Here is a 14,576-nt window from a genome sequence, read left to right as displayed (position 1 = left end):
GGCCTTGCTCCGGCTTCCCGGGGAGGCGGAGGGGCCAGCAGCGTTTGCAAGCGTCCGGGGTCGCAGCTACGGGAGGTGTTTCAGCTAAAAAGGTGACGTGCCAAAAAATAGAGGGAAAAATCTAAAATTGTGGTACAGGTCGGCGCCCAGCGGCGAGGGCCCGGTGCAGCCATCTTGAGCGCCGGCGATACGTTTTGGTGGGTACCAAAATGGGCACCTGCCCGTCACCTGCTGGTACCCAAACCAGCGGGTACTGGTCAGTGACTGGTACCAAAATCCCGGCTCGGGGGTCGCCATCTCCCCGTCCCCGGGGCTTTCTGCCCCGTTTCCCCTGGGGTGCCCCACGGCGGGGCAGAGCTGCGGGAGAGGCCGTGTTTGCGCAGGATTTGCGTCTGCGGCTCTGCAGGAAGGGCCGTGGCGGCCGCTCCTCGCTCCCATCCCGGCCCAGCAGCCGTTTCCTCCCCGCGTGGGGCCCGGCTGGCGGGGGCCCAGCCTCCACACCCGCGGGGACACAGGGGACAGGGCTCGTGGCCCCGAGGTGAGTGGGGGGCGGTGGGGTTGGGGGGAGAGATGGCCGGCCCCAGTGTGACCCCTCCTGCTCTTGCTCCAGCCCCCCACCCCACTGCGCTGCCCCATTGCGTGCTGTAGCCCCCCGGCGCAGTGCCCCAGTGCTCAGCCATGGCCCCCTGCACGCCCATGCCCCCCCCCAGCACTGCCCCGATGCCCATGCATGTCCCCCCATGTACATGGCCCTCCCATGGCACAGGGGGTCCCCCCCATTGCGCTGCCCCCCCATGCAGCCCCCACCCCATTGCATTGCGCCTCACGTACAGCCCCCCACCCCACTGCATTGCCCCCCACGTACAGCCCCCACGCCATTGCATTGCCCCAGTGCCTGCGTGTGTCCCCCCTCCCCAGGATGTCCCCTCCCCGTGGCAGCCTGCTCCCCCTGCACTGGGGTGCTGGAGGTCCCCAAAGCCCCATGGGTGGGACACAGCCCCCACCCTGGGGCTGTGGCAGGGGCAGCAGCACCAGGCGGTATTTTGGCCAGGAACACGAGGGGCTGTTTTCCGTGGTCCTGTCCCCCATGTCCCCCCTGCCCAACAGGCCATGCCGGAGGGACAGCGTGGCTTTTTTGGCAGTCACCCCAGACTGAGCCGGTGATTTCGGAACCTGGTTGGTGGTGACACCGGGAGCGTGTCCCCAGCTGCAAGTGCCAGCCCTGCATCGCCCTGTCACCCGCACGGGCACCCCGCGGCCGTGCTTGGCCCCCCGTGTCGGACAGGGGCTGGTGGTGGCCACGCTGCCCCGCTCAGGTCCTGTCCCCACGTGCCATCGAGCTCCCCCAGCGCCGCGGGGGTCCCACGCAGGCCGGTCCCACGTCCCCACTGTAGCTGTGAGCGCGTCACCCTCTGCTCCGGCCGTGGCCCCCAGCATCTCTCTCTGTCCTCGCAGCTTGGAAAGGGTTTAGAAACCCCGCTGCATGAGCAGGATGAGCATCCCTCGCAGCGCGCTTCGAGCCCTGCTTCCCTTTGGTTTCCCGCTGTGTTTCGGAGGCTTCCCACCTGCCCCGGGGCGCTGAGCGCAGCTCCCGCTCCTTCCCAGTTACAGCAATACAGTTTTTTTCAGGGCTGTTGAAGTTTGCTAACAGCCCTCGGGTGGTGGCTGGGAGTTTCTTGCTCCTCCTGTTGCTTCTTTTAGGGTTTTTGGAGTGCTTTTATTTTTTTTTTTTTCCTAAATAGTGTTCAACTGTGCCCACCTCTGGCCCTGGGTCAACCCTGCTGGGATTCCCAGTCCTGAGAGCGGGTCCCAGCTGCTCCGTGCCGGTGGCTGTCCTCCAGCTGAGCTCCTGCGCCTTCCTGACACAGAAATGCCCACATTTGCAAAGATTTGTTAGGCAAATCCCACCTCAGCTGCAGCAGAGGCACATTCAGCCACCCAGCATGAGGTCACGGAGACTTTTTGGGTCTGGGCTGGGGGGACCTTGCTGAGAGCATCCCCCCCAGCGACATGCGGGGATTTGGATCGTAGCCAAGGTGGGATCTGGGCTGTGATGCTCCAAAACACCCCAAATTGTGCGGTTGGTTGTGAATTTTTTCCCTATTTTTGGTCTGGGCAGCCGCTCTTGCAGGGAGCAGCATCCAGCTGAGGGCTGATCCCAAAGTGGGAGCTTGAGTGGCTTTGGGGCTGCTCTGGCTTGGCCAAACCGGCTTGTTTTTCAGGAAAGGTGAGGAGGAGCCGCCGTGAGGAGCCTTGGCACCGCCGGGCACGGAAAAATCCTTGCCGCTTCCTCCTCCTCTCCCTCATTGCAGCTGACAGAAGAAGCGGTTTTCCCCAGGGAGTCTGTGTGCAGCGAGGGTCGGGGTGCCCATGCTGTCTCTTCCAGAGGTCGGTCCCGCAGTGGCCATGCAGCCTGGCCCAGCCGTCCCCACGTCCCCACGTCCCTCCTCTGCGGGGTCGGGGGCTGCGAAGGGGCCGAACGCCTCAGCGGGGTCGTCGGGATGACCAGGGGCAGCGGAGCAGGAGCCCAGAGACACGCAAATCAACTACTCTGGACTTGCTATTTTTTTCCAGACTCTATTTTTTCCCACTTCCAGTTTCTCTGTTTTCCGTGCTAGGGAGAAGCCTCATCCCCGAGCTGCCCCGGCGCTGCATCATTCTCTTGGCAGCATCACCGCTTTGACCTTCACGGGTGACAGGCTCCGGGCTAATCACACTCAGGAGGGTGGGGATGTTTTGCCAAAACTCGAGACTTTCGAGGCCGCGCGGGTGATGAGCTCATCGCGCTGCCCCGGCCATGTCCTGCCGCGGCTGCCTGGGATTCGTGTTTCTTCCTACAGTGCTGCCGTGACGGCAGCCGCCCAGGAGGGCTTTGAGCAAGAGGGGGGAGAGAAAACCGTCCCATGGCGCGGGGAGAAGGAAGTGCTGCTGCGGGCCACTCCTCCTCGCCATTTCCTCTCCGCGGTCGGGTTTTTACACGGATGAGAGAGCGGGGACGGAGGAGCAGCCGGCCCATCCGAGGCCGGTGGCTGAAGCGGAGTGCCGGCGGCCGGCCCTGAGGGAGACGCTGCGGGTAACTGCGCTCGGTCCAGCTCCCCCGTCCCGCTCCCCACCCCGCCAGATCACCGGGGCACCCTCGGCCTCTTCGGGCTCCATCCCCGCCACCTCCTGCTGGTCCCCAGTGGCCCCTTCCCACCAAAACCCACTCTGGATTTGCGAGGACTCTCCTGCTCCCACCAGTTTTGATGCTCCAGGCTCTTCCCTTCTGCTTGCTGCCCTTCCCATTGCTCTCGGTCTTTGGGGTTCAGCAAAAAATTGGGGCGGGGAGCGGGGCCAGTGGGGTTTGGTGGCAAGCAGGCTGTCAGGGCGGTGCAGGTGGGTTTTGCATCGCCCTGGCTGTCACCCCTGCGCCGTGGTTTTGGGGAGGGCGTACGCCTGGATGCGAAGCAAACCACGTTTCTCAGCTTTGTTTCTAAGCGGTGCCCACGGGGAGCTGCAGCTGGGGACCACGGCTGTGCCCTGCGCTGGGGCCGCGCTGACCTCTGCCGCAATCCAGGATTTGCGCTCCTGGCCCCCGACGCCCTTCGATCCGCAGCCCCCGCTGCAAGGGGCTGTTTTGCTCCGCTTTTCCCCCTGGAAACACTCAGATTTGGACAGAGGGGTTGGCTCCCAGCAGCAGGATCAGCCTTTGGGATTTTCCAGCTGTTCCCGCTCCCCAGCTGCTTTGCTATCCCCAAGAGCCTGAGTTCGGGGTGCAGCTCCCTCCTCTCCAATGCCATCCTCGGGATTTTTAACCGCAGACACATTTCTGCGGCTGGCGTCAGGCCAACGTCTCCTGCAAACCGGGCATTTTCTGCCCGCGACCGCTGTCTGCCCAGGCTGCCCCATCCCGCTCCCCTCCCCGCCCGGCTGCCTCCGCCTGCCCACGCAGGGTTTGTTGTGGAAACCTTGTTTTGGCAGGAGCAGGGCAGCACGTGGACGCAAACATTGGGGGAAAAGCTAAAGGAGGAAAGCTGGAGGCTTCTCCGGAGCGTTTCCGAGCGCGAAGTGGGAGTGTTCCTGCGGTGCAGCCGGGCTCGGCGCAGAGCCGGAGCGAGCGGTGTTACACGAGCGCTTGTGATGCTGTAGACCTTATTGTGGGGTTCTTCCCATTGTTTTCACCGAACAGCTAATTAAGTTGCCAAAAGCGCATCTCCGCAGGCTGGCAGCGCTGCCGGGCTGGCACAGCTGCCTGCCGCGGCCCCGATCCCGCGCTGAGCAAGCGGGGGCTGCTCTTAGAGAATGTGGGTCTGTGTAAGTACCAGCAGGTACTGGGCACTGAGTCACGCTATTTCTGGGTGATCGTATGCATGACTGGGCAGATTTCTTGCTGAGGATGGGATCTGGTCCCTCCGCCCCGCCTCGCTCAGCTCAGCTGGAGCGCTGGGCATCCCGTGCCGGTGGGGTGGATGTGCTGTTTGGGGAAAGAGGGTCTGGAGCACCTCCTGGCTAACGAACGCTGGTCCTTGCCGCTTCCCACCGGCCTCGCGGGGACCTTGGCTTCTGCAGGCGGACACGGCGGTGGTAGCAGAGTCGGCTCCAGGCTCCGAGGAGCTGAACGGCTTCGTGCTTTGGCCAGGGCTACGGGTAGGGTGGGCTGGTGCCCTGCTGCATGCCGGCAGCTTCGGCAGGGCGGTGTTTGGGATGTCTCATGGTTCCGCGCCAGCACCCAGCTGCTCCCTAAACCTTTTCCCGTAAACTCCCACAGCTCCCCGCATGGCGTTTATTTGCCCCCCTGCACACCCGCGTGCGTTTGGGGCTGAGAAAGCTTCACCCCGTGTTTATGTTGAGGCACGTTCTGGCCAGAGGGTCCCAGCCCCAGGCTGAGCTCTGCAGTGTCCCCGCTCCCTGGGGACAATGGCCCATGCTGGTCTGCGCCACGGCGGCTGCTCCCCAGCAGCTTTGGGGCCGGCCGGCCCATCGGGGACTTCCAGGCATTGCGTGAGCAAGGCGAAGCGTGGGACATGGGGACGAGCAAGGGTGTGATCCCAGGGTGGCGCGGGGACAGCCAGGCATCCCCAGTGCATCCTTGGCGGTGGCATCCCAGGTGGCAGCGGCCCCCACCCTCCTGCCCGGTGCCATCTCCCTGCTCACTTGCAGGAATCTCGTCCGGCTGGTTTTGCTCTGGGCACGGCCAAATCCTGCACGGGGTCAGCAATTAGCACTCGGGGCTAATTGCTGTGCAGGAATAGCTCATCCAGCACCGAGCACTGGGGGAGTCGCTCGCCCCTGCTCGCTACGTCCAGAGTTCAGCCTGTCCCCAGGGCGGCAGCAAAGGTTTCGCTTGGCGTGTCCTGGCATTTCGGTGGAGCTGGGAAAGGAGCGGGGCGAAGCGAGGAGGCGGCCGGGAACGTTTCCCAGCACCTGCGACTCCCTGTGCCGTTTCCCCGGCCGCCCTTTCGCACGCTGCGTGTCGGCGGGCCGCCGCCTGCATCACCCCACGGTGGGGGGAAGCACAACCTTCGCCGGAGCGTGACTTTTTGCAGGTTGGTAACTTCCTGCTGAGCTGGAGCGAGTTAATAACAAACCCTTCGGGACCTCCTCCTCCCTGGAGACCTGGGGCCTTTGGCAAAACCTAGGGTTGGTTTTTCTGGGCGGCCGATGAAAGCGGCTTTCCTCGCCCTGCCCGTGCCGGCTTCCTGCTCTCGGGGTTGGCAATGTCGCGGCGGCAATTTGTCCCTTGCGTCAGCGCTGCTGTGGTTCGGAGGCCGCGGGGAAATGCCCTCCCACCGTGACACAGCTGCTGCTGCTACCAGCCTGGTGCTGGGCAGGGACGGAGCCGTTCCCGGCACCGCAGCACACGGAGGTGGTCGTGCGTGGGGTCATCCAGGCCTGGAGAGCTGCTTTCTCCTCTTGTCATCACATCTCACTGCTGGAGAATGGCCTCTCCTCCTTGTTCGCCGACCAAGGTTTGTCCACGCGTTTCCGTGCAGGTGGCTCTTCCCAGGGATGCTCGTGTCCCCGCGCTCTCCTGCGCGGCTCCGGGATCTTGTGTGGGAAGGACGCAGTGACCACCACGTGTCCAGGGCTGCGAGTGAGTGGGCACACGGGGCAGGGAAGGACCGTGGGGGTGGGAGGGTCGGGATGCTGTGGGGCAGCCCCACTCCTCTCCCCACAGCCATGTGCTACTGGCAGGCTTAGTCACAACCCCGTCGGTTCTCTGCAGCCCGTCTGAGCCCTCCCCATCCGTGGGCAGCCGGGGGAGCTGCAAGCCGAGGGCTGAGCACCCGCCGGTCACTGCCCTCATCTCCTCTCCCTGCCAGCAGTGACTGCCACTGGCTGGCACGCTCGTGGGCACAGCCGGGAAAAATCCACCCCCCCCAGAAGATGCGGTGCGACCACAACCTGCACGGCAAGAGCGATCCCAGAGCAAGTTACTCCCACAGCCCGAAAGGTCTCCGTGGCCGTATGGGTGACTGTTTCCATAGGGGCGTGTGCGTGCGTAGGCTGGGGCAGAGCTGTGGTTTTGTGTCTTGCTTAAATTTAGCGGACGTGAGGAAATGGGACGGGGCAGCTCTGGGGCAGAGCATGGATCTGCCTGGCCGGTGTCCCGCCTCTCGCTCACGGCAGAGCCCCCGGCTTCAGCTCCAGCCAGCTCTCAGCTTTCCTTCTGTGTGTGGAGGTGGGGTTGGTTTTGTGATACGCATCGATTTGCATTTATTTACACTGAACTCCAGCTGCAGTTTTGCATGTCCAGAGCGTCTTCAGAAAGTTAGCTTGGGTCGGAAAGTCTCTCTCTGCCGCATTGCCATTGCCAATTGCTACAGGTGATGGTTCTGCCCATTGGGCAGTGGGATATCTGCCTAATTTGACTGTTATTGGACACTTCCTGATGGTACAAAGATTGATTTTACGTTGTTCTTTCTCTTTTTAGAAGGAAGATGATGTGAACGGGCTGTGAGAACCAGACAAGATGGAGGGAGAGCCGCCCTGTGCTGAGGCGGGTGGAGAAGCCTCCTCTGCCGCGGAGCATCTGGGAGGAGAGATGCCCTGTGCGGAGAGTGACGCCGAGGGAGACGTGTCCTGCGCTGAGGGCGATGCAGAAGGACAGACGCCTAGTGCGGAGACCCACACAAAAGAAGAAGTATCCTGCGCTGAGAGCAGCGTGGAAGGAGAGATGCCTGGAACTGACAGCGGCGGGGAAGGGGAAATGCCCTGTGCTGCAAGTGATGCAAAAGGAGAGGCATCTTGCTATGAGAGCGATGAGGAAGAAGTACCGGATGCTGAAATCCCTGCTGCTTCGAAGAAAATATCTTCTATTTCGTCTCCCTTGAGGGCAATCATCCGCCTGCGACGACGATACCGGGTGCAAAAGAAAAACTGTCTGCATGTAGAGCTCCCTCGCGAAAAGGCTTCAGAGCTGGCCCATACAAGGCGGCTTCAAAGGCAGCTCTCCCTGAACCGAACTAGCCTGTACGGCCCTTCCGTGTCCTTCTTTAACCAGGCCGGCTTCGAGACTTCCCAGTACTTCACCTTTGACACATCCGTGGACCAGTATGCTATGAAAAAATGCAGGCAGAAAAAGAATCGGAGGAAATCTAGGATAGTCCTGTACCCAGATAAAACAAAAAGATACCTTCCAACAGAGGAGAAGAGCAAGGCAAAACGCTGCCTCCTCCTGCTCGTCGTTATTATCTTCTTCCAGATTCTCAACGCGATAGAGAACCTGGACGATAACCTCCAAAAATATGACCTGGACGGTTTGGAGAAAACAATGCACCGGGAAGTATTTGGGCAGAAGTTTGCTGTGGAAAGTATTATGGAATTGCTGAAAGACTATCTGGCTACCCACATACACAACAAGCCTCTGGTGATCTCTTTAAATGGCCCGACCGGAGTTGGGAAGAGTCATGTTGGCTGGCTGCTGGCCAAACATTTTCGTTCCGTCATGGACAATGACTTTGTGCTTCAGTACTTTGTTATGCACCGCTGCCCCAATGGGGTGGCTCCTCTTACTTGCGAAATAGATTTGTCTAAGAAGATCTCTGACATGGTTACAAGAGCCGAAATAGAAGAGAAGATACCGTTGTTTATTCTGGATGAGGTTGAACTCATGTCTCCAGTCCTGCTGGATACTCTCAGCCGATTCTTTGAACCCAATCAAACCAATGAGTTCCTCAATGCCATCTACATTTTAATAAGCAACATAGGAGGTGATGAAATAACGAAGTTTGTTATCCAGAATGCATCTGCTGAACTTCTGCATCAGCAAAGAGGTGTTGAAGAACTGCTGAGCATCGTCCAGCCTGTAGTGATTGATGTCCACCCTCTCTGGAAGTCTGCGGAGATCATCCCTTTTGTTCTTCTGGAGAAGAGTCATGTCATAAACTGCTTCCTAGAGCAGATGAGGAGGGAGCGGCTGTATCTCGACCAGAAGCATATTGAAAATTTAGCGAGTCAGCTCAGTTACTACACTACAGGGGACAAGGAGTACTCCAAGATGGGCTGCAAGCAGGTTGTGGCCAAAGTCAACCTGCTGTAGCAACTGCAGTGCCCAAAGTCAACCTGCCATGGGGACTTACTGCAGAGGCCAAGTCCTGCTCTCAGGATTTGCAAAATTCTGGGCTTGTGGAGGAATATTTTACAGCAGACTGGTCAAGGTGTCCTTTCTCAGGCCTGCACTGACTGTCCTGGCTGAGGTAGAGGGACGGCAGCCCAGGCGCCTCTGCAACATGGTCTCTGTTCTCCTCCAGATGCTTCACTTGTTCCTAATGTTCTGTGAATAAGGCACGGGCAAAAAAGCCCAAGCAACGTCCCATTAACCGTGAGATGCTTTGTTCCTCATGTGCTCATTTGGGAGACTTGTAGTTAAGGAGTTGTGAGACGAGCACAGACACTGCGGGATGTAAACTGGAGGAGGAAATAGTAACTGGGTTACTGTCTCTGCAGTGGACGTAGCCGTGTCTTACAGTCTTCAGCTCTTTGCTTTTCTTGGTCCTGGCCGGTGGTGCACGGAGCAGAGGCCGTGCTGGCCTGGGAGAACTGCTCCTCATCCCCCAAATGCACAGGCAGTCAGAGCTCTGCCTTCTTCAGCTCCTACGTGACCATGTGCTCCAGAGACTGCTTTTTGGACCTGTTCCTGAGATGTTGCTCTTCTGAGCTCATGCCTGAGCTCACCTTTGGCACCTCCAGCGAGATTTCTGCCCTGCAAATCTGTTTGGGCTTGTCTTAAAGACTGCTTGGCTGCACCAGCCGGTGCAGAAATAACCGCCGGATTGTTTCAGGTCTGGTGGTGGCAACACGTCCTGAGAACTCTTCTGCTTTCTGCGTCTGGGTACACTTCACCACGCTTGTTATCTAGAAAGCCCAAAATAGCAACTGAGGTATTAAGCAACACACACTGGAAAAGACGGTTTGGGCTGTCTGGGCCGAGCACAGCGGGAATCCTGGGCTTGTTCCCCATCCTGCGAGGCCAAGAAGAAGTTCTTTGCCACTGAGACCCAGGGGAGGGCACGCTGCCTGGAAGGACCTCAGGAAAAGCACATGTCCTTGTTTTGAGCAGACAAACTGAGCAGATACTCATGACATTGCTTTTTCAGGTGCTGGGTTTGTGCCTAAATCCCCTTCTGCACTTTGCTGTGAATTGTCATACACGTGATCCTGTGGATGTTTGCACTGGTTGTTTGATTTGCCTCTTTCCAATCGTTGGTCACCAAAGACTTCCATCACAAACTCCTGCTTCCAGAGCTGTGTCAGGAATAAATCCAAACTATCCTGAATAAAATAATTCAAAGCACATTTCTTTTATTTGACTGAAATGTGGTTTTCCTCCCAAATTTCTCTTCTGGACCAGCGTAGCCGCACTGCCACGCTTGTGCTTGCCAGTGGCTTGGGCTGGGAGCAAGGGCTACAGCTTTGCTGTGTGGTTTTTGGAGACCACCTTGATGCAGTGGGTGTGTGCAGCTCCTCGGGGTACACTCGTGGTAAGCCAGGTCCAAAACCTACACCACAGCAGTGCCAAAAGCCATCTGCCGCACAGCTCCTCCATCTCCCAGAGCCCCGCAGAGGGACTAGGCTGGAGAGCAGGCAAGCGTGGCCTTGGCTGAGCAGCTGTGCCACCTCCAGGAGCACCTCCCAGTACCGAAAATACACTAATTAGCACCAGGTCTGAAGGGACTAATTAGTCTTCCCCACATCAGTCTCACCTGACAGCTCCTCACACCCAGGAGCTTTCCCTGCTTGGGAAGAGTTTTCTAAGCACGCTCTGGAACGCTGTGTAAGCTCAGCTGGAGTCATCAGTCCCTGTGGGAGCTGTGTTGGAGGAGTGCTGGTGTCCAGTTCAGCTCCATTGGTGCCTGGCTATGGGCTCTGCTGACCCACGACCTCAGCCTGTAGCCTGGCATTTTGGCTTGCCCCACCACCATGGACTTGCCTGGCCATGGCTGGACTTGGCCTTGATCAGTGGTTTGTCTTCCTGGCTTCACACTACACCCATCTTGTCACCATGGTGTTACTAGATCTGGACTTTTGGGTTATTCTGGGCTCTTGGTTGGACCTGGCCACCATCTCAGGTGTGCCCTGGTCTTCCATGCAGGTACTGTAGGGTGGGCCCTGCTGAATCTTGCTCCCACTTGCTCCCTCCTCCCTGAGGGACCAGCCCTGCTCTTGTTGTCCCCTGATATGGAGGCACCTTGGGGTAGGGGGCCATGAAAGGCCATCAGGCCAAGTGTGCAGCTGGTGGGGAACATTGAGGGGGGCCTTGTGTCCACAGCCCCAGTTGCCCATAGGAGCATCATCAGGGACAACCTCCTGGCCAGGCTCTCCCATTTTCCAGTTGCAGGAGAATCCTTAGTGGTTCCTAAGAAAGGGCTGAAATCTGGAGACCAGTTGACTCTCAAATTGTTCCTACACGTGTGTTGGGAGGTTTCTCTTTTACACAGACGGTGATAGTGAACTGCTTTCACCAAGCTCTGGGCGTGGAATGCTCCAGGCAGGAGCGCGGTGGCCGGGGTTCTGGGGCACTCCTGTACCAGGGACGCGGCTGCCTGCTCCGCGCGGTCCGAACGGGATGTGCCCTGTGTTGCTCCACGGACGTGGCTCGGCTCCAGCCAGAGGAAGGCAAGTGCGCGCGCGTGTTCTGCGTGAGCTCTGGTTAACTTCAGCTGCCTCCGGGAAAAGAGGTTTGTATTGAAATGTTCCTAAAAAGGAGCTAATCCCAGCTGCCTCCGTTAACCAAAGCGAGCCTAAGGCCACCTCCAGAGACGGGTGCTGGCTGATGCGGCCAGCCTGGCTGCAAAGCTGCGTCCTCCCTGCCATTTCTTTCCGCAGTGGGAAGATGCTGCAGCAATGGTGCAGTACTGGACCAGAGCTGCTCTGTTACGCACCGCAGCACCCTGCAAGCGTTGGGCTCACCCAGTCCCCCAGCTCCGCAGCACCCTGCCAGCGTTGGGCTCGCCCTGTACCCCGGCTCCGCAGCACCCTGCCAGCGTTGGGCTCACCCGGTCCCCCAGCTCTGCAGCACCCTGTCAGCTTTGGGCTCGCCCGGTCCCCCAGCTCCGCAGGCGCTGCTGGAGCCGCTCCTACTGCAGCGTGCCCACCCAGCAGGACCTTGTCCTCGCTGGCTGATGCCTCTGGCCGTGATGGCTCTACCATGGCCCGCAGAGGACGCGTGACGTTGGCCGAGCACCCGAGCAGTGTTTGCAGATAGATGCAAATTGAGGTACCGCTGCATCCACTACCCGTACGCTCTTACACACAGGGCAAGGAGAAGCCACTGATGTTCCCCAGAAGGTTCTGTGCTTTGTGGCTTTCTTTCCAACTCCTGTGGTCTTAGCTGAACAGATGAGCTGCAACCAGGAAAGCAAATTTTAACATCGGTGACGGCAGGGGAAGAACAGGGGCTGCAGCAGGGCAGAGACGGGCAAGGACGGCTCAGGTGAGAGCTTTCCCAATAGCTGTGAATGATGCAACTCACTTGAGGGCGCAGCAGGAACTGTCTGCAATGGCTTTTCAGATCACACAGAGGTGGGGTAAGGCTCTGAAAGGTGGAGGGAGGACAAACACACCCTCTCTGGGGAAGGAGGAGGAAGGTTCGGGCAAATACGGGAGCAAATGCGTTACCTGAGAGCATACAGAGGGGATGGGAGAAACAACATCCAACATTCTCCAGGTTGTGACCATAGAGGCTGAGTTCCCCCTCTGACAGTGTCAGCTGTTAATAGTTACTGGGATGAACTGGGAAGAGTTTTCCAGAGCTGGAGGAATTCAACATTCCCCAAACGGTGGGAAAGGCAGAGGTGGGAGTTTGTCCGCCCATGGAATTTGGAGGGGATGGGGAGGTGGGAGGTGTGCAAGCACTGCAGAAGACAGGCTTGGGATGAAAAGCACAATGTGGAGGAAAGGTCTGGAAGAAGGGATGCAGAGGAAGGTGGGAGTGAGCAAACGCACGTTCCCGGACGGAGAGGGCGAAGGGCTGGAAGGAAAACAAGCCTGGGGGGGATCGCAGCGCTCGTGCTCCGCATGAGGAATAACACCACGGGGTTGTGAGGAAAGGCAAACATCCCATAAAAAATGTATAAATAGGTGTGTTGCATGTCCAAGGGATGAAGTAATGTGGGGCCGCTCGCCGTGCCTCGCCGGAGCACTGTGGCCATATTTGGGCACCCTCCTGGGGAGGGAGCCCTCGGCGCTGCGCCGCACCAGCCGTCTCGCCCGCAAAGTGAGCTCCGGGAGCGGAGCGAGCAAGGGGGGTTTGGCAGCCTGGGGAAAGTTTCAGGTGAAGCACGATAAGAGGTTTCAGATACACAAAAGACTGGCAGAAGGGAGACGATGGTGCTCGGTTCAAAGTCCTCCTTGGGCAGGGTGTGGAGTTGGCTCTGGAGATTTAGGTTAAACTGCAGGAAAATTGCTGTAGATGCAGCAGAGAGGCACCAAGATGGATGGATTAGAGATGCTGCAGAGTTGCTGCCAGTGAGCCTGGGGACAGGGGAGGATGGCTTAGCCAGAGCCACAGGACTCTGCCTCAGTGGTCTCACAAGGTCTCGCTTTGCCCATTTTCTGTCATCCCTTGATGCCTGTCAAGGCTTCAGCTGTAACCTTCTCCTGCCCAGCATGCAGCTGGTCTTACCTGCAGTCCCCAGGCTTCAGCGATCACACCAATTTGACATCACTCCTCTGTAATGGATGTGCTTCAGTTACTGAAATACCTGGATTTAGGTGCAAAGTTTTGAGCACCTGCATTTGAAAACGGTCAGCCTGGGGAAGTGTGATGAGACCAAGAAGCAGCTCCCCAAACTGATTGATTTCCCAGGTGGGATGAGTTAGAAGGACATGGGAACCAGCCAGCATTGAGCCTAGAGCAGGCACAAGTGTTAATCATGTAACTAAACTAATCTAGAACTCTGTTGACTTCCCCTGACGCTTTTCCCTTAATGATTCAGTTTATTGATAGTTATGAGATATTATTTCAGGATCTACATCTAAAGCTACCTCAAAGGACTTGCAGCCACCTCCAGGAACCACCTGCAGACGGGGCAGACCTCCCCAGCACGGTGTGGTCCTCTCCGGTTACAGGCATAGAGCTGCTTGGTGGCTCCCCAGGCCACCATGCAGGAGTGGAGCTCTGCAGTGTGGGACTTGGCATCAGCTCCTGCTCCTCCTCCAGCTGTGGAGATCGCTGCAAAGAGCCGCTCACGGCTCCGTGGAGGATACACACAGTCCAGGATCTTCTGTGCTAGCTTATCAACAATCCCTCGGGCTGGGATTCAGCTGCCCTAATTTCGGCATCTTGAGGAAGTCTGAGTAAGTCTGCCTGGGATTTCCCCATCCCTGCCTCCTGGAAAGAGCCTGCCCAGGAACCCAGGCGTGGGAAAAGGCCACCTGGAAAACCTTTCCTGAGCAACGGCTCCTGCTCTGGGCTCCCTGAGCAGGGTCGGACCCCTGGGCCATGTGGTACCCGTGCAGCTCTGTACTCCTTGATGCAACAGCTTCAGCTTGATGGTTGGATTGATTTTGGAGGTCTTTTCCAACCTTACAGATTCTATGATTCAGCTGTCAGCGTGTTGCTGACGGAAGACACCCACACTGCATCCCACCCCTAGCTACCCTACCATAATACCCAGCTACCCTCATCCAACGTCTTCCCTCTCGAACAGAGTGAGTTCCTTCAGGCCAAGCTCATGCTAACCAGCAGTTGTGGGCCAGGCCCTGCTTATTTTGCTGCTACAGCCTTGGAAGCAATCACTCTGCTGCCTTGAGCTGCAGGACATCTTTGTGGGCGCATCGTGCCCTGCACTTGGTTTTGTTGCTAATGGGGCATCTCCCTGGGGCTTTACTCTGGGGACGTGCTTGGAGGGACCATCATGTTCTCCCCATCCCCAGCTCCCAGCCTGGGACACCTTGCCAATCCCCACAGTTTTTCTTTTTGGTAACTTTTGGCATCAGCTCCAGCTTTCCCAGAGGGTGAGGGGAAACACTCCATGAAGAATCCAGTCCTAAGGAGCCCGTCCTTCACCAGATCCTGGCACCTGACCCCTGTGAGATGTGTGTACGTTTTTGTGGACAGCGAGTGATATGTGAACGAAAAGGAAAAGCATTAA

The 14,576-nt window shown here is 58.3% G+C and overlaps 1 protein-coding gene across 2 annotated transcripts; it reads left to right on the top strand.

The window, feature by feature from the left end:
* Positions 1–2,284: 2,284 nt before the first annotated feature.
* Positions 2,285–9,797, top strand: TOR4A (torsin family 4 member A). Of its 2 annotated transcripts, none has more exons than XM_086763800.1 (2): positions 2,285–2,388; positions 6,914–9,797. In XM_086763800.1, the coding sequence occupies exon 2, from the start codon at positions 6,953–6,955 to the stop codon at positions 8,519–8,521; it is 1,569 nt and encodes a 522-aa protein (XP_086619926.1). In that variant the 5' UTR covers positions 2,285–2,388; positions 6,914–6,952; the 3' UTR covers positions 8,522–9,797. The 2 variants fall into 2 exon arrangements, with proteins under 2 accessions (XP_086619926.1, XP_086619925.1); XM_086763799.1 differs by lacking the exon at positions 2,285–2,388 and adding an exon at positions 2,883–3,073.
* The last annotated feature ends 4,779 nt before the right edge of the window (positions 9,798–14,576 follow it).

Source organism: Chlamydotis macqueenii, chromosome 20 (genome assembly GCF_036417535.1).
Source record: "Chlamydotis macqueenii isolate bChlMac1 chromosome 20, bChlMac1.mat, whole genome shotgun sequence".
Lineage (NCBI taxonomy): Eukaryota > Metazoa > Chordata > Aves > Otidiformes > Otididae > Chlamydotis > Chlamydotis macqueenii.
Note: the sequence above shows the minus strand (reverse complement) of the source record. Positions and strands in the feature narration are given on the sequence as shown.

Coding starts and splice junctions, on each gene's coding strand:
- TOR4A (XM_086763800.1), top strand. CDS start 6,953: ATGGAGGGAGAGCCGCCCTGTGCTGAGGCGGGTGGAGAAGCCTCCTCT.